Raw genomic sequence first — 27,040 nt, forward strand, 5'->3', positions numbered from 1 at the left:
CCTCCAGTACACAGAGGCCAATTCTTACATTAATATTTTTTGGGAGTTTCAGCCTCCAGACAAATTCAGCTTCAAATAGGCAGTTAGCTCAATAGTTATTAGAGGATAAGCAGAACAAAAATGGGCCTCAGTAAAGAAAATAGAATCTGATTCTCTGAAAGACAGGGTAGTGCCTCAACCTCCTCCTATTTTAATTAACCAATAGTTACAGAAGTCACTAGAGGGCAACAAAAGCATTATATGGTCTCTACTACAAATGAAGTTAGACTAGAGTACCTGCAGCCACATCTGTCCTCAAGCTCTCTGACTGTGGAGTTATAGATCAGTTCCCATATTAATTCCCTTGACACACTCAGGTACTGCAAACTCACTTGTCACAGCTGTTCCTGTTTTTAAGAATAATAAGTCAAGCTTAGAATTATATTTTTCTTGTGGACCATGTATATCTATAAAAATGATTAAGCTGAGGGCTGGAAATGGTGGCCAACAGTTTTATTTCACTGGCATAGTAAACTTCCTACAGTTAGGAAATGCTCATCTGTTCTGGAGAGGGGCTTTTTGTGGGACTACAGGATAAAATTTTTTCGGGGATCAATAACAGTCTCATACCTGATTATTTTGTGCTGCAGTTGCCGGGTATATTTCTTTGACAGTCATTATTAATAGAAATTCATAAAAGTAATTTAATTTAAAAAAAACACAAAAAACAATGTTCACTGAAACAAAAAACACACACTGCACACAGGGCATAGAAGATGAGAGAGAAGTCATGACTGAGATGTTAGTTACTTTGCTTAATACACATTAGAAGTCATTCAGAGAGTTTGGTGATGAAATCTGTATAGGAATATGTATATAAAATGTAATATAAGATCACACCTTGTTGGATTTAGAACTATCAGACAGGAATTTTCTTTCATGATCTAAAGTGAGGTACAAAATTATATGGCCAAGATTCTCATCAAAGATCCTGAGCAGTACCAATGAAGCTGCTGTCATTTAAACCAGCAGAGGTTAATATATTACTATATATACTACTATATATATAATATACTATATATACTACTATACATAAATTGTGAGAAAGGCCAGAGGTAAAGATGATCTGAAATCTGCTGAGGAGGGAGTTAAGCTAGCCCACAAGAGAAAAGTTGGGCATGGTCAGAGAAATATAAAATCTGTGAAATCTGGAGAATGAGTCAGATAGACAATCGTGGAGTTTAGTTCAGCTGCCCACACACACAGGCATCATGAACCTCTTTGTATGCCCTGGGGTGTTAACTGAGGTCAGCCTTGTTGGCTACTGATTAAATGGAGATCAAATCTCCACTGATTATAATGGGGGCTTAGCTATGTAGTTCTTTAGATAACTATACAAAGGCACCTATATTTAACTGTCTTCAAGACGAAAAGGTAATTGTCCCTTTCTTTAGATTTTCCTCTACAAAATAAGAGAGGAGGAAAGAAATGGCACAACCTAGCTTACCAGTATCCAAATAACTGACAATCTTTCCTGTGCCTTATTCGTGGTACCATAACATTATCCAAATCATGGACTAAAGCTTCTGGAAACCTAATGATATTGTTTGAAGCTTTTACCTTCCAAGAGAAGCCTACACTATATCATTTCTTGTGTTCTGAGGCTGTTGAACTCTTAATAATAAAATAATATTTCAGTTATGTTCAGAACATTTATCCAAATTCTCAAGCACCAAAAAATATAATAGCTCCCTTTTTAGGTAAAAAAAAAAAAGAAGAAAAAAAGAAAAAAGAAAAGGAAAAAAGGCTTCTTATTGATACAATCTGAAAGAATGAATAAATCCAGCAACTGTCATCACTAGAACTTGAGAGAACTCTGTTAGTTCCAGTAGACTTTTCACAGATTGCATTTTAAAAAATTCTTATGGATAAAATATGATCTTCATGCTTTACCTGGAGACCCCTAACCTTTGAAAGCCCCTAATGACCTAAACAGAGGGTTCAGCGTCACAACACATTCTATTAACTCCAAAAAAAATACCCCAAACCAAAAATGCTACTTATCAAAAGATCCTAATTTGCAGTTCTAGGATGACATCCTAACTAGTAATGTTAAATCACCTGGTATGCTAAAAATGCACTTTGTTCTTAGTCTTTGGCTTGGACTTCTGAGCTCCAAATAAAAGACACCTTTGGACTCTGAAGGTATTAGTCAATCTGCCAGTTTCTAGGATCAGAGTACACATATCAAAATGACTTGGAAGGGTAACACATTAAAAGTCTCAGGCAAGCACAGCCAAAATAATGTTTTGTATTTCTTTTTTCTTCTCACTTTGCATAGGCTCCCATTATGCCTCAAACTGAAGGTATGATTATATAAACTAAGAATATCAAAGTATCTCATTTTATATGTATTCTTGGAATATGGTGAAAGTATACTATTTGTCATACTCTTACACTTTACAAATAGTACCATGTTTTCCTCATCTGCATTCTGCTATATATTTTTTAGAAAAGCACTGTAAGCAGTTTTAGGGTTATAATTCAAAACACAACAGTTTTGTGGAATACCAGTATTTCCACCATACTACACTGAAGTCAGTAATGTAATAGAAGGATGCCTAAAGTTTCCACCAATACCAAATACTAAGCAATATAGATAAAATTAGTTAAGACTACAGAAAAAGTGCATTCATGCCTGAAGGTCTTCAGGTGTGACCGATCCCTACATATGTACTGAATGAAAGATCAGTAGCCAAAGACTGCATTTTCTGCTTTAGTTTATCACACTATTGTACTCATCAGAAATTAATAGTCTTATTTCTGTGGGGCCCTCACTTCTCTGAGAAAAAAAAATCCTCAAAACTAGAGCCCTGTAGGCCAAAGTTTCTACTACTTATCATAGAAAGAAGGAGTTCTGCTGTAAGCCAGTATTTTTTGTACTTAAGAGTTTGCTGTGAAATGAAGGAACAGTACTTGGAATAGGACCAAACTTATGTCTCCTTCTCTGAGGTGACCAGAACTCTAGAGAATGAGATGCTAAACAAAGGCTGAACAAGAAAACAATTGCTACTTCAGACCATTACATTGGAGTAGAACCCTACAGGGACATGGAAAACAGAGATTCATGAAATAGAATTTCTGTGAATAAGACTTGATCTGTTGCGTGGAAGTGAAATGTATTTGGTAAGATAACTGAAAGTAGACATACATTTAATGTTGACATTTAAATCGGAGGTTAAGAGGTTTTGAAATGTCCTTTGAACTATTGTTGTAGCTGCTGTTTGTCTGTCCAAGTAAGTTCCCAGTTTTCACAGCAACAGGCTGAGGTACAGTATTTAAAAATGGATGCATTTCTTAGGAACAGCTTCATCAACTGTGACTTAGAAAAGTCACTTTCTCAAGCAAGCAAGAGACAGCACTTTTGACAGTGATAGGATTTCGTGTGATGGAGATCAGGTAACATCAGCCTCACACATCTGCTATTTTTCTCCATGTTTGTGGACAGCTTTCTGTTATTCATAGAACTGTTCGAGCATTCAGCATATGCAGTAGAGTTCCAGTGATTTAGAACCATCTGCCTAAAGTTTCATTTTGACAAGCTGTTCTGTTGCTGAAGTTCTCACACTGTTGTTCAGGCTTTTACCAAATGACTACTAAAAGCCGCTAACCACATTTGCAAGCTACTTTTTTGTAAGTGTTCCTGTTCATTTTTAAAAAAGATTCATGCTAATTAATCCAAGAACAAACAAACAAAACAAACAAACAAAACAACAACAACAAAAAAAACACCCAAAGCCACAAGGTCAAGGTAATATGCCTTAACTGTTTCTTGGTTGTAATTTGGTTTAATAGGTTTTCAAACACACTGTCAGGCAGAAGTGTACACCTCTGGAGTTATCACATCACGAAACCTTTTTGATCACCCACAACTAGTTTTCTTTCAACATATCACCCACCTTAGGATGCTCTGAGTACTCATCACATTCCTCTGTTCTCTGCAGAAGCAAGCTGGTTATTTTCTGTCATACCAAACACAGGTCCCTCTGTGTGGAGAGGAGATCTGCCACATTGCTCCAGATACTCTCAACCAGCATAATACAGCAAAATGTTGCCATTTCCAAATGCCATGAGAGGATTAAATTCTGGCAGATTACCCCTTGTTTTTCTTTGCCAATGCTTCTCAGCTGACAAATAGATTCATGGTGTTTGTGTGCAGACCATTATGATCACTTGGTCTATAATGTATATAATTTTCTCAGATGCTGAGTCAAAGCATGTTTTTCAGAAAGATATCTAATCTCATTTCACAGACTCAAAGCAACAGCACATCTATTACCTTCCCTGATATGTTGTTAATTACATTTATTGTCACCGTTTCAAGGTTGAATGTGCATATCTCATAATGTTTTTGTCTGCAGGACTGAAATATTTCCTTTCCTTCATGATCAGATTGCATTTCAAAGTAAAAGTAAGTATCTCTATATGGGAATCAAATTGCCTTTTAACCCCCACTTTGATTCACAGAATAAATCGAGTCCCTAAAGGCTCAGTTTAGAAGGTTTGTTTTACAGTTATCACGTTATTTTTCTAACATCCTCTTTAAATGCAGTTAAGAGATGACAAACAGTAGTACAGTAATAATCTGAACAACTGTATTTGCAGTGGCATATTCTTACTCTATAAGCTCCTCTTTATACATCCAAAACTGGATCAACACATTAGGACACTCGTATACTATGACTCTAGTGTACCTTCTGAATTACTGTTTTCCAGAACAGTGTTCCTGTCCTTTACCTAGAACATTCCTTGTCCCTGGATGAATTACATTATCTTCAGCTCTTTGAAAACATGCTTGTTTGGAGAGCAACCATTTAACTGAACAATTCATATCATTCTGTAGTGGCAACCTCTCCTGTTGTTTACTATCCTATTCATCATTATGTCATCTGCAAACTCAGACAACATTTTATGTTGTTGTCTACATTCCTGAAAAAATTATTGAATAGCACTTGGCAAAGTACTAGTCCCTTGGGATATTGCCCCACAAATTGAAAAATCTCTATTAACAACTACATTTTGAAATCTCAGCCTCTTGTCTGCTTCATGACTAAAAAATCTCTTTCTTATTTTCCTATAAGGCAAATTTTTAATCAAGCATCAGGTGGTAGTAGGTCAAATATTCTGATGAAATTCAGATGCACAGTTCTGTATTGCTATTGTATACCTGGATGTGATTAAAAACTTGGATGAGGAAGGTAAACATGCAAATGCACCTTTTTTAATGTCCTGTCACATGCTTTAAAAAGCAGCAAAATGCAGTATCAACAATTGTCAGGTCATTTGGATTACACCTGACTGGCAGATCTCAAAAGGTAATTGAGATCTTGATGAAATAGTACATTTCTAGCAGGGCTCTGGGTTGACCAGAAATAATGCTGGTATCATTTAATATTGGTATCATTTAATATTGATCTAAATGAGCTAGAATTAAATACAGAAAAACATCTGAGTGATTTAAAGACTTGAAGAAAGATGAATGATGATTAAATAAGGCCAGTAACACAGTGTAATCTAGGTAGTATGATGAAATGGTCCATTCAAACAAATTCATTTGAATGCTGTCAAGTGAAAATACAGCAATGTGCAAGATAGGTGAACTTGCTGATTGGAAGAACAGGGAAGCCTTTAGGGATACATTAAAAGGGGGGCAGGAAGTAGCAATATAGATGCTGTGTTAGTTGGGAGACTAATACTGTATTAATTAATTAATTAATGTAAATTAATGTAGCCAGTAGATACATTTTTAGAAGGCTGCTGAAAGAGAAGAAAAGAGAAGAAAAGAGAAGAAGAGAAGAGAAGTGATTAGTTCTGAATTAGTGAATAAAAGCACGTAAAAACCTGAAGATTTTGAGAAAACTAAAGAACTAAAATTAATAATAGTAATAAAAATTAAAAAAATAATAATAGGTGTGTCCTTGTACTGGATCTGACTGAGATGGCGTTAACTTTCCTCACAGCAGCTCATGCAGTGCTGTGTTCTGCACCTGTAGCTAGAGCAGTGCTGGTATCACCCCCGTGTTTTGGCTATTGCTGTGCAATACTGGCACAGCATCAGGACTCCCTTCAAACCCTCTGTAAGCCAGCAGGCTGGGGGTGGGCAAGAGGTGGGGAGGGGACATCACCAGAGCAGCTGACCTAAACTGTCCAAAGGGATATTCCATACCATAGGGTGTCACGCTCAGCAATAAAAGGTGGGAAAAGGGATGGAGGGAGGGGGCTCTCGTGGAAGCATATGTCCTCCCAAACAACTGCTATATGTATTGAGGCCCCGCTTCCTATGACATGGCTGAGCATTGCTTGCTGATGGGAATTAGAGAATAATTGTTTTTTTCTTCCTCTTCCACACAGCCTTTGTGTGTTTTGTTTTGTTTTGTTTTGTTTTGTTCTCTTTCTTTTTTTCTTTAATTAATTTATCCTTATCTCAACCCGAGAACCTTTTTTCTTTTTTTTTCGTCATATTTTCTCCCCCCACTCTTCCTTTGAGGACGTGGAATGAGAGAGGGGTGTAGCGGAGATTGGTTGGCCATCTACAGTCCTTCAGTGACTGTTGTTAGCCACCAGAAAAAAAATATATAAATCTAACTTGGTGTCATCTGCAAACTTATGTAGGGTACACTCTATCCCATCTTCCAGATCACTGATGAAGATATTGAAGAGAAGTGGCCCCAGTACCGAGCCCTGGGGGACACCACTAGTGACTGGCCTCCAACTGGATTTAACTCCATTCACCACAACTATTTGGGCCCAGCCACCCAGACAGTTTTTAATCCAATGAAGCGTACACCCATCCAAACCTTGAGCAGCCAGCTTCTTCAGGAGAATGCTGTGGGAAACGCTGTCTAAAGTCTTACTGAAGTCTATGTAGACTGCATCCACAGCCTTTCCCTCATCCACTGAGCACATCATCTTGTCCTAGGAGACCAGGTTCGTCAAGCAGGGCCTGCCTTTGATAAGCCCATGCTGACTGGGCCTGATCTCCTGGTTGTCCTGTAAGTGCTGTGTGACGGTTCTCAAGATAATCTGCTCCATGAGCTTCCCCAGCACTGAGGACAGACCGACAGGTCTGTATTTTCACAGATCCTCCTTCCAGCCCTTCTTGTAGATGAGCATCCCATTTGCTAGTCACCAGTCTAATGGGACCTCCCCTGCAGGCCAGGACAGCTGATAAATGATGGAAAGCAGTTTGGTGAGCCCTTCCACCAACTCCTTCATTACCCTCTGGTGGATCCCATCTGGCCTCATAGACTTACGTACATGTAAGTGGAGTAGCAGGTCTCTAACCATTTCCTCTTAGATTATGAGGGCTTCATTCTCCTCTATGTCCCTATCTACCAGCGCAGGGTGCTGAGTACCCAGAGAACAACTGGTCTTACTACTAAAGACTGAGGCAAAGAAGGCATTAATTACCTCAGCCTTTTCCTCATCTTTTGCTACTATGTTTCCCCCCACATCCAATAAAGGATGGAGATCCTCCTTAGTCCTTCTTTTCTTGTTTATGTATTTATAAAAACATTTTTATTGTCCTTAATGGCAATAGCCAGGTTGATCTCAAGGTAGGCTTTGGCTCTCCTAATTTTCTCCCTGAACAGCCTCATGACATCTTTGTAGTCCCTCTGAGAGGTCTGCTCCTTCTTCCAAAGGTCATAAACCCTCTTTTTCTTACTGATCTCAAGCCACAGCTCTGTGTTCAGCTAGGCTGGTCTTCTTCCCCACCAGGTCATCTTTCAGCACATGGGGACAGCCTGCTTCTGTACCTTTAGGATTTCCTTCTTGAAGAGTGTCCAGCCTTCCTGGACTCCTTTGCCCTTCAGCACTGCCTCCCAAGGGACTCTGCCAACTGGTCTCCTGATGAACCAAAAACAAAACTGATGTTGTGGTTTATTGTTCAGCGGTGGTTGCTACAGTCATTGTAATTGTTTTGCAGCTGGTGCATGGTGTGAAGTTAAGCAATAATATTTCTAATTGCCTTTCATAATAAAGGTGCATACAGATATATACTAAGTGTCCATTGGTCCAAAATGGAATCATTCATTCAAAACCAGTTTATTTGGTTCGGTAGAGGATTAACTCAATATTTAAACATTTTCAGAGGGTCTTCCCACATTACAGTCCTAATGCCTTCCCTCTCACCAGTTCAATAGTTCTGTAAAAGCCAAAAGCCAACATTGCTTCCCAGATTCCCAGTATTGTGCATTTGAATTTACCTTATTAAAACTTTTCATCCTTGCACTGCATGATAATTTTTGATAAGAAAACATAGCATCTGGAATATTCCATTAAGTATTTTGTTAAACAATTTAGATATCTGCATATACAGTAAATGAAAATAAGATTAAGTATGATAGCATGACTTGTTTCATATAATTAAGTCATTATATATGAGCAGAAAAAATGAACAAAGTTGGGGAAATAACTATCTTATAGCATTTATGTTTCAAAAGAGCTTTTTACAGTTCTGCCTTTTCACCATGTTGTGCCTTCCAATCAGAATTGATCATGGACTGCTGATGATAAGAAAGGACCAAAGGAGGTTCTAATGTCGACAGTTGGCTCTTATATGGTACCTGCACGCTATCTCTAATGTTATTAAATATCTTCCCTGCATTTAAACGTTTAAATAAGTTGTCTTTATGTTTCCGTAACTGGGATCACTGATTTATTTCTAATTCATTGAGAGATCACACCCAGTTATATGGGAAGTTACTTGCAACCCTGTTGTAATCAGTTAACCACCTGAATTTAGCTTGATTGCAACCAGAAGTGAAACCTCCTAGAACATGTTTTCTGTAAGTAGGTGACCTCATAGACTAACACACTAAGAAGAAATAAATTATTCTGCATCTTATGATGAATGTGAGAAGTATACAGATAATTTTACATTTCCTCTTTGACCTATTCATTGCACTCTCATAGATTAAATAAATGTGTCTGTGTATGTATGTATTTCAGGCTCTAAATCTTTTTCATGTATTTTCCAGTACATATGCTTGTGCTTACAAAAGTAATAATTCTGTTTTCAAAGTGCTTTTGACAATCTCCTTTTTATTATTTTCAACCAGGTCTTTTTTAATAAAGACATACTGTAGCCGTATAGAAGTCTGATCCCCTGTTAATTTAGTTTACCATAGGGTTACATCCAATTGACCAGCTACTACCTCCTTAAATCTAATTAGCTGGCTGTGACCTTTTCTATGGCTGTGTTTTTGTATTTTCCTTCAGAAATTGTCTTGCTTGCCTCCAAATAATTTCCTCAAAAAGTCTTTTCTTTAAAAGCCAGCCAGAAAAATATTAACTTGATAATGCTAGCTAAAGCGTCTCAAGATTTTCTCTTGCCATTCAACATCAGTTACTCATGAGTATGGGCTTTCAATAACTATCATTACTCAAAATCCATCAGAATTTGTAACTTCATTTTATAACAAGTACAAAAACAATAATGGAATTACAAATAAATAAATCTGTTTCCTGCTGCATGGTAGTCTTATATTAAAAACAAAAAAGGGTAAAACCAACCAACCAACCACCACCACCAACAAAACTCATCTCCCCTTAAGGTACTGAGGTCACTGTTGCCAGTATAAACATCAGAATTTGCTGTAATTATTATGTTAATTTATTTTTCTTAAATTGCCACCTAATGGCTTGTTGGTATCTGCAGTTAGTGCTGTACAGTACATTTCATTTTGAGATGGTTTGTTACCAGCTCAGGAACATAATGGCTGCCTGTTAAAGAGGATAAAATACTCAAGGCTGAATTCATCCCATCTAATTTGTTTACAACCACATTTGTCTACAGATTTTTAATCTGCATAGTCATGCGCTTGGGCTAAAAAGAAAAAAAAATAAAAAAGATAAACACTGCCAGGGCATGATTCATCTCATCCAAGTAGAAATATGACAAGTTGCTGATGATCCAGATTTATTTAGGGTTTATAAAAATGAAAGCTGAGCACGAGCACCTGAGGAAGAACTTCATACTCCTAAGGATATAATTCATTGCATCAGGCATAAATATCCACAATGCAAACATGTCTGAGTCAGTCCATTTTGCAGTTAGTGGACAGAAATAAGTACCTCAAGGACGTAAGCCCTTTTCTTCCAAGGTAGCTATGTAAAACTAGTCAGATGAATTTCTGCCAACAGTTAAAAAGAAAGATGAGACAAATCCCACCCTACCCACTCTATAGACCCTATAGATCTTTGAAATGCTGCAGCTGTGCCTGTAACATCTGTAGCATTTTCTGCTGTAAATTTGCAGGACTTTATCATAAATTTATAAAAATGAACAAAACCAGCATTCAGACTTCACTTCCATGCTGAAATTCAGTCTGTCTCAATGCAAATTATTCATGCAAGCAGAGACCATTGTAACACCACCTTTTAAATAAAAAGTATAAAAGGAAACGTGCAGTCTTCATGGCTTTTGTCATTCACAAAAAAAAAAAAAAAGAATAAAAGAAAGAAAAAAGATATAATCCAGGTTAAAATATCTCTTTAATAGTTGCTTTGCAAAAAGGATTTTGTTTGTTACTTTACATTACTTCTTCAGGTGATGGAACAGTTTAGTGTACTATTTGCTATTCCCAAAACATCAGATTGAAATCAAGCCTTCATTCTTAAGCTATTTTTACATTGCTTTGTGCTTTTTTTAACTCCATTTCTGCAAAAACCTATTTCAGCTCACACCATCTAATTCCTACTCATATATAGCTCCGTTAGTGCTTGATTCATTCCGACGCTTCTTTTTTTAGTTGCTATCTTGCTATCCAGCTTTTCAGCAGAAGCAAGGACAGAATTTAGTCCAGTACTTACTACATTTCTCTTCTACCAAATAAAAACAATTAGGTAATACATGGGGGAGGGTTTGGGTTTTAACTGTATTCTTTTTCCAAACATACTTACTAAATCTAATACAAGTACCTTGGACTTTATATTGTGGACTGGTTTGCCCAGCTTCTCAATGACTGTAGTCACTGGAAGGGTACTCAAATGGTGAATTTTGAAAGAAAGAAAGAAAGAAAAAAGAAAGAAAGAAAGAAAGAAAGAAAGAAAGAAAGAAAGAAAGAAAGAAAGAAAGAAAGAAAGAAAGAAAGAAAGAAAGAAAGAAAGAAAGAAAGAAAGAAAGAAAGAAAGAAAGAAAGAAAGAAAGAAAGAAAGAAAGAAAGAAAGAAAGAAAGAGAAAGAAAGAAAAAGAAAGTGACCTTTCTATCCCTCTGAATGACTGGTTGTAGTTTCAGACCCCTATGCTATCTTGAAACAGCACGATAACACTGAAGGAATATATTAAGCTCCACAGTCTAGACTCTGATACATGAATGCATCTTCCTCTAATATTAAAGTGAGCTATGGAACTGAGTCAGAACAAGGTCTTTTTAAAATCAGGTCTTTTTTATTATTATTATTATTTATTATTCTGGAAGATCAGAGAATTCTAACATCTTCCAGCTCCAATGTGTACTGTACATATTTTATACTGAAACAACAAATGCAGTTTGTTCACAGATAAATCAATACTAGATATATTTACTGGAAAAAAGTCTGTGCAACCCTTCTAGGACTAAAATGTTCCTGCTGGTGAGAAGAAAAAAAAAAAAAAAGAAAAAAGAAAAAATGATTAAGAGGCAGCTAAAACTAGCAAGAGCTAAGAAAAGAACTAATCAGCTTCCAGCTCAGCATTTCAACACTCACTGCCAATATGCAAGATCTTCAATTCTGAAATAAACACAAAATAATGAATCTTGTTTAAATTGCAGTTCAGTTTTCTTACGGTAACAGAGAGAAGGTTTCCAGCTAAATATATCCTTTCATGGAAAACAAAAGCAATAACAATCCACATTATAATGTTCTACAAGAACTAGTAAGGTTTTCTGTAGTGGTTTCTATCTCAAAAGACACAGAAAATTGAACAAATACTCCTTGTGACCAGTTTCCACACAGGCTTCACTCTGACTCAAGATCCACGTTACCATGCAAGGCCTGAAGTACCGTGCAGGCCCCCAGGGCCATCAGCCCCTGCCCCAGCAAGGCTGTGGCAAGGCCCATCTCCTTCTCCCCACAGCCCTGTCCTGCTTGGTCCTGCCTGGCCATGGTCCCCACTGGGGCTGGTCCAGCCTTGTCTTGGCTTTATCCCCAGAGAGGAGCACGATGCCTGGGGCTGGAGCTGCCCCAATGCCCCAGCTGCCCTGCTCCTGGCAGGTGGTGGGATGGGCTCTGGTGCCAAGCCCTGCCTTGCTGCTGCAGAGAGCTCCCACTGCTCCTGGACCCCCATGGAACTTCCAGCCCTGACATGTCCATCATCAGACCAAATCTCCTTCTGAAACCTTCTGAAAAAGATCCTCACTGCTCATACACTTGCACCTGAAGCTTCCCCTTCCCTCTGACCTTGTCTGCCCCCTTTGCTTCTACTTCATGGCTCCATTATGATCCATTCAACATTGCAATCCCCCACCGGTGGCAGTTCCACTTCCAATACAGTGTTAAACGCCTGGCACTTAACTTTAGGTGCTAATTGCCTAGTAATGAAACCTTTAATCATTAGGTGATTAAAATTTTAATCACTAAAAGGCTTGTGGAAATCCACTACATAATGCTGAAGATTAGTTTCTAAGTTTCTTTAACATGTGCTTCTAGTGAAAATTGCCTTATGTTGTAGAGACCAACAGACTACAGCATGTGAAATTTGAAGTTCTTCAGCAACTTCTGTGCCAAGAAAATGGTTAAGGAAGTGAAAGATACAGATGTAAATGTAGACTATAGTTAATTTTAGATTATTATATTAAATGGATTTTTCTTTTTAGTCTCCAGGTTTCCAAGTCACTAGGAAAAATATATGCTTGCATTAACCTCCTAGCAACTAGACACAATCTGCTTTTCCAATCAAATTGTAGAGGACAGTTGAAAATCTAGCTTGAAAAAATATCCAGAGGGAGCTTTAACTACTTTGTTGTACTGAGTAAGAAAGAGTAGCTATTGTGCAAACGGATCAGATCTTTTCATCATAAAAATTTGCATTGAAGTTTAGCACATGGATTCCAAATTAACATGCTAGACTGTAATGACACGACTAGTTCAATGAGCCACGAACTAAGAAGGATTTACCAGACAGAACAAGCCATCTGCTACAATCTACTGTATCCACTTTCAGGAAAAAAAAAAAAAAAAGGAAAAAAAAGTCTATATTTGAAAAGTTCCCTAAACTCTGAGATGTATGCACATTTCAGATGTCTGTCTTGGCATTTCATAACCATATATTAGCTGGTGCAGAGTAGGAAATCCTTTACCAGTCAGACAAACAGACAGAATAGATTTTCAAAACTGCATTTAGGAGCAATGCAAGTATCTCTGAGGACTTTCAACATTCTCCCACAAAGATATGTTTTTACAACACATTAATCATCTGGGGTTATCTTACACTAGTAGCAAGAAAATATAAAACATGCATCAGAATGGCAGCATCTGACGTCAGGCAACTGTAGCTAATATGGAGTAAAGAAGAAGCTGGTCTGCACTCCTAAACCTTTTCAAATTAGCTTTCCTGACATTGAATTTCTTGCATTCCCTTATTCCACGGTTTTATTGCTTTTCAGGCTCATAGACTGCTTTTCCTTATGCATGTCCTTTGCTTTTCTAGCAAAGCAAGTGCTTCATGCACTCTTTGTTACCATGCTATAGCTCCCTGTGATCATAAGCATACCAAGCAATTCAGCTACTAGAAGTCTTATTAAGCATAATACAATTCTGTGTGAATATAAAGACATGTAAGGCAGATATTGGCTTTGCAGGCTCACAAACAGTTTGAATGTATCAGCATATTGCTCCATAACTTCTGTAGCATTTAAAGCATTTTTAATCTTTCAGATGAAGAGCATGATGATAATTCTTTACCTCTATGCTACCACAGAAGTATCAAGAAATTGAGAGGAAGTAATGGAGCTGAAAAAAAAAATGTTTTCATATGGTCAACAGGAAACTTTGTAGAAATAGGTTTTCAAGACCTGCAAAGCACAGTCTCACACATCTCAAAAACAACTGCATAGATTTGCCTTAAACTAAGTCTGAAAAAAAAGGAAAATTTTTCATCTGGAAGAAACAAAATGTTTTTAAATCCAAAAGAATGGATCAGTGAAAAGTGTTACATATTGATTTATACTATAGTTCAGTGTATTCCAAACACACAAAATGTTTTCTGTAGTGTTATGATTTAAAAGTAAAGGGAGAAAACTCCCAAATACAAGCAAACCATGTGTTTGTTTTTGTTTTTATTTTTGTTTCATTTTAATAGTCTTGTATTCAAGGCAGTATATGTACTGCTGCCTAATTTACAACTGTTTTTCTATTTGCCTATACATTAGCTTCATATTATTATTGGTTTATCAGTGATTGGAGACATCTTCAGAATGAAAGGCGTTATACAAACTAAATTCTATTCTATTCTGGTCCATTCATAAAGGTCAACTCAGCAATGAATCAATGCAGTACTAGAAGGGGGCAGATCTCCAGAGACTGGAGATATCAAAAGGGCTGACAAACTGTGGTGTTTCACAAAATCAATTCACTACAAGAGACATGTTATGCCAAATCCATGCCTCCTACACTAAGCTGGTCGTATTGCATTGATATCAAGGGAGTTGAACCTGCTTACATCAGGTTCAAATGAGACAACACGACAGTCGTCTGGGATACAAATTCCTCCTAATATATGGAGTTATACCAAGGATCAGTCTGGCCATGTTGCTTAGCATTGCAGGTTACTTGCCTAGTTGTTTGTGTGATGATCGCTACAAGTCATACACTGCACTCTGCATAGGACCTCACTCTTTTTGTGCCTAGTTACAGATTTTTCATCTGCAGGACCTCCTGTGTTCTCTTTTATATAAAACCCTGGAGTCAAATCCTTTGAGGAATAGGCCAGCATTATAAAGGGTCTCGTTTCACTTATGATCTGTTTACTTTTACTAGATCAGGTGCAAAGCAATAGGTTGACAAATCAAGACAAATATATCCTTTGCTAGAAAATACCATTAAAAAAGACACCATTCTATGAACATTCTGTAAAACGAAACGTGGCATGTGGTAAGGGCTAGTGGAGATATGGGCTTTAGCATTTAGTTCTTTGAAGCACTAGTGTTCCTGGTACTTGAGACTGAAGCCACTCTAAGTAGCTTTATTTCTGCTTTTTCCTTATTAAATTTCTCCAGCTTGTTTGCAATGCCAAATTCTATACTGTTTTAACTCTTTAGTTCCTCTTTTTCATTATGCTATAAAGTTTCCTATAAAACTTTTAAACATTCTGATGTTTCAGTATGTACACGATGGAGCTGTAATTGTGTGACCTACTATCTCTAAACTATTAAAAATAGTACACATTTCTATTACTAGAATAGCTTCCTTTATCTTCAAGAGTCACACTGCTAATATTTTTTTTTTACTACATTTCTTATTATTCTCTATTTTTGTAATGATCTAGTTGATTTCTGGTTTTGCTTATGTTAAGGATCGGAGCTGTGTTCAGTGTTTCCGGCTCCTTTAATTTCAGACTTTCACTTTGTATCCCAAACGTTCTTTCTGTTTTTCATCTGCTTTAGCCCTTGATTCTTCCTTCCACTCATGTATGGGGCTCTGACCTAAACTGTGTTTAAGTCCTCTCCTGCCTGAGAAAACTGAGTTGTTTGCAGATTTTTTTTTTCTTATCACGACTGTCATAGAATTCTCTAGAAACATGTGTATATTGGTGTCTGTGAAGTATTTTCATTTGTTCATGAAATTCAAATGTCGATGTAACATCATGTCTTTTTTTTTTTTTTCTTTTCTGAAATCGTGGCATTCTTAGCTCCTCCATTCTTTTTGTCTCCCTTAGTTTTCTTGCTCCTTTAGATTGTCCAGCCTGAGGCTCTTGTTTATTAGTGCCAGCTATCTTGACTTTAATCACACTGCACTTACCTCATAGTTCCTGATTTCTAGCTCAGTCAGAGACTCCCATCAGTGATTTTGTTCATCTGTCCAGATACATACTTCCTTCTGCTTATTGGCATTGACAAAACTCTGGGCAATCAGACCTTTTACCAGCTGGACTACAAACTGCAAATATGTAATCTACCTTTAATGGTTGAAGTGTGTGTGTAGGTGGTGACTGAAATGACTTTGTTTTCTAATCTATCACTCCCCTAGTTACTCAGCAAGGCTCTTAAAGCACTACCATATTGCCACCTTAGGGAAAGCCAGGTCAATATTTAGGTTTACAAGATGTGTGTAACCTGAGCATATTAAGTATATTCAATATTTTGTGATTTTCCAGAGGAAAATGTGTTAGAAAGAAATGCCCATTAGCCTGCATGTGCAAATAATCACCAGTAATAATTAGGGATTCAGACAGAACTGGCATTGTCAAAAAAATCTAATTCTTATTTCTTGACCATTCCTTAGAAATATGAGCAAAAATATGAAAAAAAGTCAGAAAAGATATCTTTGATTATCAACATAAATTTAGTAGCAGGTACTTACAGTGTACAAAGAACAAATGGAATGTGCAAATCAGCTTCCATTTGAGTCCCAGTGAAAAACTCAGTCTGAACACATGCGTAAGTAATTGAAAGGATCTCTTGCTTCTGTACATGATACTAGCATTCTAATGTCATCTGAAGTGATATAAAACAGAACCAATTGGATACACATAGAAAGGTGGCTAAAATAATCTTTTTTTTTTTTTCCCAGAAAAAAAAAGAAAGCGTCTTCTCATCTGATATTTTTCCTTATTTCTTTGTACAAGCTATTCTACTTCACAGTGGTCAGTTTCTGCAATGACCATCATAAAATATAAGTCTAAATAGATGTTACAGTTATATGCTATCATAAGTATAGGAAATAATATAGGAAATTTAAGGTATCACAACTGCTACTGTATAGCTTTTTACATGAAATATTATACTGTAGCAAAGGTTGTTTTCCTTTTCAACTTTACCATGCATTTCTGGCTATTATGCATCTGTCAATCAATGTAATGATTCTGGATTAGGAAACTGAACTTAGCAGGGGAGAAAAAACCCAAACCAACAACAAAACTCCACATCTTTTAAAAAAATGATGCTTTCACATACAGGGAAGGATTTTCTGTTTCTGAAGAAGGGTGAAGAGCTAGCACATTTACCTCTAAGCCTGTAAGCTCAATGGTAATTTGAAAGGCAGAAAAGGAAGCTGTAATTTCAGAATTGAAATATATAAGGTCATTCAGAAGCATGGGCTATGATATATAAGGCCATTCAGAAGCAGTGGCAAAGCAATCTGATGATGATCTGCAGATGCGGTGTGAGCTTTTGGCCCTCCTAGCACACTGCCAGATGCTTATGCAAATTATCAGGCATTTTCTCATACTTATGGGTATCTTCCTTTATGATCTGTCTGTACCAACCAAAACCATATTCTCCAGGTACGCTGACACACAGCACTCTGTGAAACACACATATGCTTCTATCATCAGAGTTAACAGGGAAATTTTAATGCATATGTATTGACTGTCCACTGTTAATTCAAATGCAAGCGAGACTAAAAACAAAATTAATTAGACTTGGAGGAGGAGGACTTTGTTTTGATCTCCGTCCAATATGAATCAGAAATAATTCAGCTGAAGCCAGCAGAGGCAGCCTTGTACTGACTCAGTGTAAGTGAGATCAGACCCAGGCCCATGGTGTCTGTTATAAAAGTCTGCAGTATTCCCTAACTGGTTTCTCTGAAGTGTTTGGTGTTCTTGGCTTCTCTGCCCAGAGAACAGGGATTTCATTACTTGAAAGTGGCAAATGTAAAGATTTTAATAGCAATCATTGGATATTTGTAGAAATGCACATTTGTCTCTTCTACCTTATCCTAGCTACTGATTAATACACATCATGTTACATAAGGCAATTGACAAGGGGATCTCCAAATGTTTTCCTGTGGCTGTAGCTCTGCTGAAGTCAGTGGATTTACCCTTGTAGAAAATTCATCCTTTTTCCTTATTTGTGTATCTCTATCTTTTATTCTGTACCAGGACAAATAGCCTGCACATTCAATACCAAGTAGTGAACCATCTCCTTAACCATCTTGTTTAGTGAACTTTAATTTTGGCTTTTTATTCACAGATACGTATGTGAACTGTGATACATGAAAAGTGTATAATGCATGATACTAGACCATGCAAAATTTGATGTGTCATATTCTCTCTCCTGAACTCAGCCACAGTTCATTGTAGGTGAAACGTTATACAATCCCACTAGCTTCCCTTAACTGGTTTGCAACGCCTCTAAAGTTGGCAATTTATTTAGTCAGAGGCAGAATTTGGTCATCCGTTTTTAGCATGTGTCAAGGTTTTGCTACTCGGTTACCACCAGGTGGTAGCATTTTAAAGCATTGCTGTTATTTTAGAACAGCTATCCTGAATTATTTGGCAATTTTTCTGTGGTTTCTTGTAAAGGTTAACGTTAAGGAGGTTGGCATGGTAACCTACTTAGAGTGGATCGAATTGTCATGTGGAGAGTCCAAGCATGAATTAAAACAGAGACATGGAAAGGTTTCCCTCTGGGCAGGGACCAAAAGTACTGGGATTGTAGGTTGTCCCAGTTTACATTCCCATAATACCAGAAAACGGTTTCAGCACCAGGAAAAATGCAATAGAAGAAACTCAGTAAAAGAAAGGCTTCATCTTGATTTTAATATGATATTAATTTATGGAACAGATTTTATTAAACTCTAAAATACATTGTAATGGAGGCAGATACTTTGATTTTTCAAGGCATGTCTAACCATTAAATGCCTTCATACAAAAACACTGAAATATTTTTGTACATCGTTTGAGGGAAGATAGTGGATTTGATGGCTCTCTTAAATAATTTCTTTTTGTTCACTTGAAGAGTTTTACATTGGTGGTTGATGAGAAAGTTATTTTCAACCACTACCTTGCTGACTGTTCTGCTTATGTTTTAGGCTTTGTTTGCTGATTTTCCTCCTGCCCACACTATGATCCAGAGAATGAAAAAGCCTTTGTAATGAAGGAATAATGAACCAGAACTGGTTCATTATTAGAAGTTTTGAATTATTATTAGAATTATTTGAATTTGAATTATTATTATTGAATTATTATTATTATTAAGAATTATTATTAGAAGTTTTGATACTTGGAACACCTTTCGCATTTTCCAGTCAGCTCTTCCTTGCTCTTTGTCCTGAATACTTTTTAACAGCTCTGACACCTCAAACACTTTTTTTTTGCTGCTGCTAAGATACACTTTCCCTCTGGTGTGTGCTCTTAAGATGTCACCCTCCCGAGCAATAGTCTGAGTCCAATGAAAGTCATCCTCTGGATGCTTCTCTAGGTCACTTCTTTACCACTTTATCTTGTTAACACAATGTTGAACCTTTGCTTTGTGGCATTAGAAACGATTTAGAATAGATAAATGTGGGACATTTGAGCTTGAAATGTGACTACTAAAGTTTACAGGGGAGACCAGACAAAAACTGATGGATTATATGTGTTCAATAACCATTAGAGACCTAGCCTACAGCAATAGGGCACTTGTCAATAGGCAGGATCAGAGCTCAGTTTCTGAAACTGTCAGGGACGAAGACCAAAAACATACCAATCGTATTAAACTGATGTATGTTCTTATCTTTTCATTTCTTATTTCTCTTCTTGCTTCCAGTCTGAGAAAGGTAAAGTCTGGATCAGTCTACCTTACTTAGGCTTGTGTATGTTTTCAGTGCTTAGTGAAGCAGTCTGTCTTACTTAAGTGTTTCAGATCAGTAGTAGTATTGCCAAGACTGGCACCTTTCAAAGTCTTCTGAAGGAATTGCGTAGAAGCCATGCTGAGACAGAAGCCATTTAGATAAAAAAAGGATGAAATGCAGGCCTCGAGTAAGAAGCAGATTTCTGAGAGCAATGGAAAATCAAAACATCATTTACATTGCATGTGCATAGAATATGCAGTAGGCAACAGCTCTGCAGGGATAACTACAGACTCTAAAGCCTTGAAGAGTATAAGATTGTATTGTGTCTTGCTGGAATATTTCAGATTAGTGTTCTGCAGCTTGGGCAAAGGTTACTATTTTTAGTAGTAGACACAATGGTATTGTTATCTGAGAGAATTTATTGAAACATAAATAAATAAATCAAACTGCTTTTAGCTAAATCCAGCTTATATCTGTTGAGCCTTGCTTCTTATGGAAATGAAAATATATAAGATGGAGATTGTCTGTGGCTTTTAACTATTGTCTTTTATTCTTTTCTTTCTGTTAGGATCATTTCCTCCAGTTTTGAAGACCACCATCTACTTCTGTTTCATGGCTTGTAATTATCTAGGTAAGAAAAAAGTGTTATTAAAATAGATGTAACTGTATTCCCTAGAAGTAACTGTATTCCCAAGAATTCAGTTCCATCAGAGCCGTAGGACTGTGCCCATAGAGAAGCTTGCCCCTAAGCTTGAACTTTTACATACACCAGCAATTATCTTGCTTCCATACTGGAATTTTTCCTTCTCAAAATAATCATTCTACATGTATGCACATACTGCACAGTGTTCCGTTTTCATTTCTTTCCCTATCAGAGAAATTCATTTCAGTGTTACCAGATTTAAAATTAATTTTATGCATTAATTAGAAAAGAGTGCAGCTCTTACTCTGCATTAGGATAAAATGAGATTTGCCCTCTTTTACTGTGTGTTTCAGTTAGGAAACTGAATCTTTTAGCTAGTGCAACTGAAAGTTCTGCCTCCTATGTTGCTGCTTCTGGCTCAATTGGAATTGAAAAAGCCTGTCTTTGAATAGGATTCTCACTGCAGACTTGTGGACTCTTTAGCCTTTCCTATAAGAAAGCAAAATTTGGAGATTGAAGTGTGTTCAACATGATTATATGCTAAGCCTAATTAGAACTAAATTTCTAACAGGAAAAAACAAATGTCTAATGTTTTCCTGAAATTTCTATTTTAAACATGCGAGAAAGGTCCTATACACCTTTACAGTAGCCGCATGGGTTCTAACGTCCCTTTTATCTACTACTGGACTGTCATGTGAATTGTTCATTGGATATTGAATGATCCTGATGGATGTGGGAAAATATTAATAATGATATCTATCATACATATTTAGTGAGCTTAAGAGATTTCAGATGCAATTTTAAGAAGAAAGGTCCCATTATTTGGCAGATGGTATTTTAAAAATAATTTAAAACCAAAATTTTGGTTCAGCCCGAAAAGTGTTCATTGTTCATGTGTGTATGTGTTCATGTGTTTTTCTCTTGGGGTAAATACAAAGCTTATATTATGTAAAATAGCCAGTAAAGTAATACTGAAATTTTCTTTTAATTTTAACACATGTATTTGAGGTAAGTGGCCCATGCAATTGATAATAGTGATGTTTTGAAAGGGATATCTGCTTACTGATATTCTCTTTAAGAAATTATTCAGTGAGGTTTTGTTGTTTTCATGGCTTTTAACTTGCCTCTTGAAAACTAATTAATCAACTATAAACACTGGGTTGTGTGAAATATTTATAAACTGTAATTTCCATTGCTGCAAATGTTCTTCAGCGTCTCAGTACTGTCTCTTAATGACAAGACTAAGGAGAGAGAGAAAGACATATGTATAGGGAGCATTTATCCCTCTCCTCAAAACAATGAAATTTTGCTAAGAATATTATATTTCCACAGAGAATACTTTAGAGATGTAGAGATGTTGATATTTGAAGTTTATACCACCATTTGGCCTAATTTTGTTGCTTATGCTTTCTTTTTTTTTTTTTTTTTTCCCCTTTTTTTTTTCTTCTGAGAAAATTGGCAGGTATTAGACACAAGACTCCACAGGAAATGTTAACTCTTCCAGGAAGGTTTTAATTGAACTTGACAATAAAAGAAATCTCTAATGTTTGTTTGGCTAATATTAGGTCTCAATATTGTGATGATGGTATTCAAAAGCATCACAATCCACAGTTTAGAAGGCTTCCATTTAGTTTCTCACAATGTCTGTCTTGCTACTGAGAATAACTCTGGGATTAAGACAGGCCACTTTTACCCTGAGAAGCTATTTAAGAAAACAGCTTAACTTCTGTAAAGTGCCACAAAGTGTTAGTCTGAATGAATTTTAGATAAGCCTAGAGATGACTCTGCTGTAAATAGTAAACAATTCTGCTTTCATTGGTGCAGACTAATGCAAACAGGTCTGTAATGAGAAAATCAGAAAAGCAGACTTGAAAATGGCAAGAAAGAGCAAAACAATCTTCAGATCTGTATTGTTTTCAGAAGCATGACACCACAGGCAAAATGGTGATACCTGAGTTACAATACAGAGCGTATTAATCAAGGATTAATCAACAAGAGGAAAGAAAGTTTTTCAGTGATGATTGTTCATTTACCTTTACTAGATGGTCTTATTTACCAGTTGACAAATGTCAAAATGTGTGTAAGAAGTGAACTGAAGCAAATTATGTTGCCTAAGAAACATAAATGAAAGAGTTTGCAGAGCTAAGAGAACAATTCTGTTAAGGTCAAATAAAAGCAAAATTGAAATGTCTTGGTTATTCTTAGGGAAAAACAAGGAGGAGTTGATAGAGATGTAAGCAATTGTAACTTTAGGATGATTTTTTACTTACCCATAAAGCAGCAGCAGGTTTGCTATTACCAAAGGAAAAAAGTTGATTTAGAATCACAGAATCATAGAATCATTAAGGTTGGAAATGTTGTGCTTTAACCCGGCAGGCAGCTGAGCACCACACAGCTGTTTGTTTACTCCTCCCCACCTCCCATAGGATGGAGGGGAAAATCAAATCAAAACAAAACAAAACAAAAACAAACAAACAAAAACAGGTAAAAAATCATGGGCTGAGATAAAGACAGTTAAATGGGACAGAAAAGGAATGAAATAATAATAATGATAAAAGAATATACAAAACAAGGAATACACAATGCAATTGCTTGCCACCCTCTGACAAATGCCCAGCACCGCTCCCGAGCAGTGCTCCCCCTCCCCAGTTTTATTGTTCAGCAAGATGCTACATGCTATGGGACATCCCTTTGGCCAGCCTGGGCCAGCTGTTCTGGCTGTCCCCTCCCAGCTCCTTGAGCATCCCTACTCCCTTCGCGGGCAGGGCAGCATGAGAAGTTGAAAAGTCCTTGGCGCTGTGTGAGCACTGCTCTGCAGCAACTAAAATATCAATGTGTTATCAGCATTATTCTCATCCTAAATCCAAAACACATCACCATACCAGCTATTAGGAGGAAAATTAACTCTATCTCAGCTGAAATCAGGACAGAAACTAATCAAACAATGTATTATAATTTTCTTTAGTTTCCCAGGCTAAGCTCCACATATCAGTTATACTGCCTTAAGCGACTTTTTGGACCTCATTGCATAATTTATTAAATCAGATAAAGCAAAAAATTCAAGATTTCAGTAATGATTAATTATTTATTTAAGTATCAGTGGATTTGCTCTTTCTAGTGCAGCATATTTATCTTATTACGCTGGTTTTACCCTGCTATACAGCTGAACTCCACCACAACCTTTCTCTTGCTCCCCCTCCTCAAAGTAAAAAAGGGGAGAAAATATGATGAAAAGGGCTCAGGGGCTGAAATAACGACAGGGAGATCACTCAACAATTATCGTCATGGGCAAAATAGGCTCAGAATAGGGAGATTAATGTAATTTACTGCCTATCATTTGTGGACTACAGCAGTGAGAAACTAAAAGAAAACTAAACACGCTTCTACCCCCTGACCCCTCCCCATCCACCCTCTCCTACCTCCTCTCTCGCGAGCAGTGCAGGGGAATGTGTCATGGGGGCTGTGGTCAGTCCTTGACGCTTCATCTCCGCCGCTCCTTCATGGTCACTCCCTGCCCCTGCTCCACGTGGGGTCCCTCCCACGGGATGCCGTCCTTCCCGAACTGAGCCTGCGGGGGCTGCCCACAGGCAGCAGCTCTGCAAGAACTGCTCCCACATGGCTCCGTGCCACGGGGTCCATCCATCAGGAGCAAACTGCTCCAGCACGGGTCCCCCACGGGCAGCAGCTCCCCCCAGACCCCCTGCTCCTGCGTGGGCTCCTCTCCACGGGCTGCAGCTCTGGCCCGGGGCCTGCTCCTGCGGGGGCTCTCCATGGGCCGCAGCCTCCTCCAGGCCACATCCACCTGCTCCACCGGGGGCTCCTCCACGGGCTGCAGCGTGGAGATCTGCTCCGTGTGGGACCCATGGGCTGCAGGGGGACAGCCTGCTCCACCAGGGGCCTCTCCACAGGCTGCAGGGGAACTGCTGCTGCGTGCCTGGAGCACCTCCTGCCCTCCTGCTGCACTGACCTTGGGGGCTGTAGGGCGGGTTCCCTCCATATTTTCTAACTCCTGTCTCCCAGCTTCTGTAGCACACCATTTTTTCCCTTCCTTCAACCAGCTCTCCCAGAGGCCCACCCAGCATCACTCCGTGGCTCGGCTCTGGCCAGCAGCAGGTCCCCTTTGGAGTCGTCTGGAGCTGGCTCTGATCTGACATGGGGCAGCTGCTGGGCTCTGCTCACAGAGGCCACCCTTGCAGTCCCCTGCTACCAAGCCCTTGCCACATAAACCCAAGAAACTTATATGCACTTATCAATATATATCTGATAACTTTTACGTCTTTTGTATTTTATATTCACTTTCAATAATTCCCATATATATGCTTCACTAATCATGTTACCAAATGCAAACATCCCTGCAAGCCAACCATGAGTTCTTTAACTATCCCTTCTGTTATTAGCTGATATTCCAAACTCAAGCAATGCTAAACAATTCATTCTGTATAGAAAAACAGGGAGTTATCGAAGTCATTGCCACCATGCACTCCTCTGCTTCAGGAATGTTAGTGTCGCACCAGGAGCAGGTGAGTCAGTGGTAAGAGTACAAATGACTGTACTGGCATAATTAGAACCTTTTCTTGAAAATCTGGAGTGCCAGTCAACAGATGAGCAGTTAGTGTCAGAGTCAACCTACTGTGTAATTGTGTACTGTTGCTTACAAAACAAACAAACAAACAAACAAACAAACAAATAAATAAATATAGGATTCTGGTACCAGCGTTTATTCTCTGTGAGGACCTTTATGTTTCCACACTGGAAGTAAAGCTCCCTGAAATCACTGTAAAGCTTCCCATTGGCTTTAGTGGGCATTTGATGAGTGTTTTTATGCATTGATTGATTTCATGCTATTTTGGCAAACCTTTACAAATATAGCTTGATAAACCTCTCACATTAGTTAATGTGAAAGTTAATCAGCTTTATCTACGAGACGGGTATCTCCATTAATTTCAATCAGAAGATGACACAAAGGTTCCCAATTACTGTTGCTATAGTTTCAGGTATCTTTTCTTTGGAAACTTTGGATGTCCAAATCAAGTTCTCTTAATAACGTTTGTTTTACTGTTGTATTGTCTATTCTACCTGAGTCTAAATTTTCTTGTTATCTGGTCATTTTGTTAATAATGCTTTGTGGAAGTGTAGTCATTTGTCCTAATATTTAAAGCAAAATTCATGTAATTTCTTTCATTCTATTCTACTTTAAGACCTCTATTCAGGGTGACATATTGGCATATATCCTGTTTCATAAAACTACACAGAATCATAGAATCATTAAGGTTGGAAAAGACCTCCAAGATCATCTGGTCCAACCATCCCCCTAAATTTCCATTTCAAAACAATTACATGCAATAGTTTTGATTCTCATCAGGTATAATTCAATGCAGTTGCCTTAAAGTAAAAAAAAAAAAAAAAAGAAAAAAAGCTACATTAATGCATATGCAATATAGCAAGATATACACTGTATATCAAGATATGTTTGCAGGTGGAACTTAAAATTCTAGCAGGAAAAAAAAAAAACACAAAGCAAAACAGGGGGAAAATGGTTTATTCTACTTGTATATATCAGAGATAGATAAAACTATTTTTTTTTGTCTTAATTTTAAAAATTGGTCACTTTCTGAATCTTACAAGTCAAAGCATTTTCAGCTAAAAAATGTCAAACAACCTAATATCAAATATGGTTTAAACATGACTTTCTAAATACATTTTTTTCCATGACAATATGGATAATTCAAGGTGGATTTTAAGATTTTAAAAATATCTTTTAATCCTACCACAAAATGCATACACTGGATGTATATAAATTAAATTATAAGAGGTAGGATTTTTTTTCTTGTCGATTTGATAGGAAAAGCAATAGCAACAAACCTGTCTGGCTGCTGAGCAAAGCACTCAAAAATAAATGAATGCCTAAGTTAAAATTGCCTTTTCAATGAGTCTTGTACATATTGATTTAATATTCTTTCACTGCTCTGCATCTGTATTTCTACCTATGGTACATTTCTGTTGAATCTTAGCTCAGGTAATGAGAGAGACAGTGGTGAATTGTTTACTAATCATTCATTAAATAAACTTCTGCTGCATTTACATGTCACTGGCATTATTCTCAATACGTACATACATTGAACAAATTATAAATGTGAGAAGAATTAATTTTATATGATTTAATTTGTTATTTACTGCTTCAGATATTTGTTGCTTACTGTTTAAATTCTACATGAGATTAGGTGATTCAGGGATAAAAAACAACAACACAAAACCACGGAATGTTATGCAATTAACTTGTCTCACAAAACACTGGTGCAATAGGACAGCTGTACTTTGAGAAAGCTCCTTACCTTTGGAATAACTTGGGCACAAGTGCAAAAGCATGAAAGCTTTAAAAATTTGGGGGAAATTTACAGGAAAAGTATCAAAAGAAGAAATTCTGTCATGGAGCATATTCTACTTCAAGAAGTCTGTTGAAAATGCACCCTGAGTACGATGACTGCAGAAAAGAGGTGCCTTGTGTGACATAATATGGAGCTGCCTTTAGATTTTGTCCACAGTGTGACACACAGTAAGGCAGTTTTACTCTTGGGGTTTTGGTTTTGGTTTTGATTTGGTTTATTTTGTTGTTCTCATTTTTTCATTTGGTAAAAAAGGTGGAAGACAAAATTGGCTGTTTAC

At 37.4% G+C, this 27,040-nt stretch overlaps 1 protein-coding gene across 1 annotated transcript; it reads right to left on the reverse strand.

Annotated features, from left to right (window-relative positions):
- Nucleotides 1-6,551: 6,551 nt before the first annotated feature.
- LOC136790509 (uncharacterized) lies at nucleotides 6,552-25,901 on the reverse strand. The gene is made up of 2 exons (XM_066994808.1): nucleotides 23,797-25,901; nucleotides 6,552-7,887 (listed from the first exon to the last, which is right to left on the reverse strand). Exons 1-2 carry the CDS (start codon nucleotides 24,529-24,531, stop codon nucleotides 7,711-7,713), a joined length of 912 nt encoding a protein of 303 aa, XP_066850909.1. The 5' UTR covers nucleotides 24,532-25,901; the 3' UTR covers nucleotides 6,552-7,710.
- Between the last annotated feature and the right edge of the window lie 1,139 nt (nucleotides 25,902-27,040).

This window comes from Anser cygnoides, chromosome 3 (genome assembly GCF_040182565.1).
Source record: "Anser cygnoides isolate HZ-2024a breed goose chromosome 3, Taihu_goose_T2T_genome, whole genome shotgun sequence".
Classification (NCBI taxonomy): Eukaryota; Metazoa; Chordata; class Aves; order Anseriformes; family Anatidae; genus Anser; species Anser cygnoides.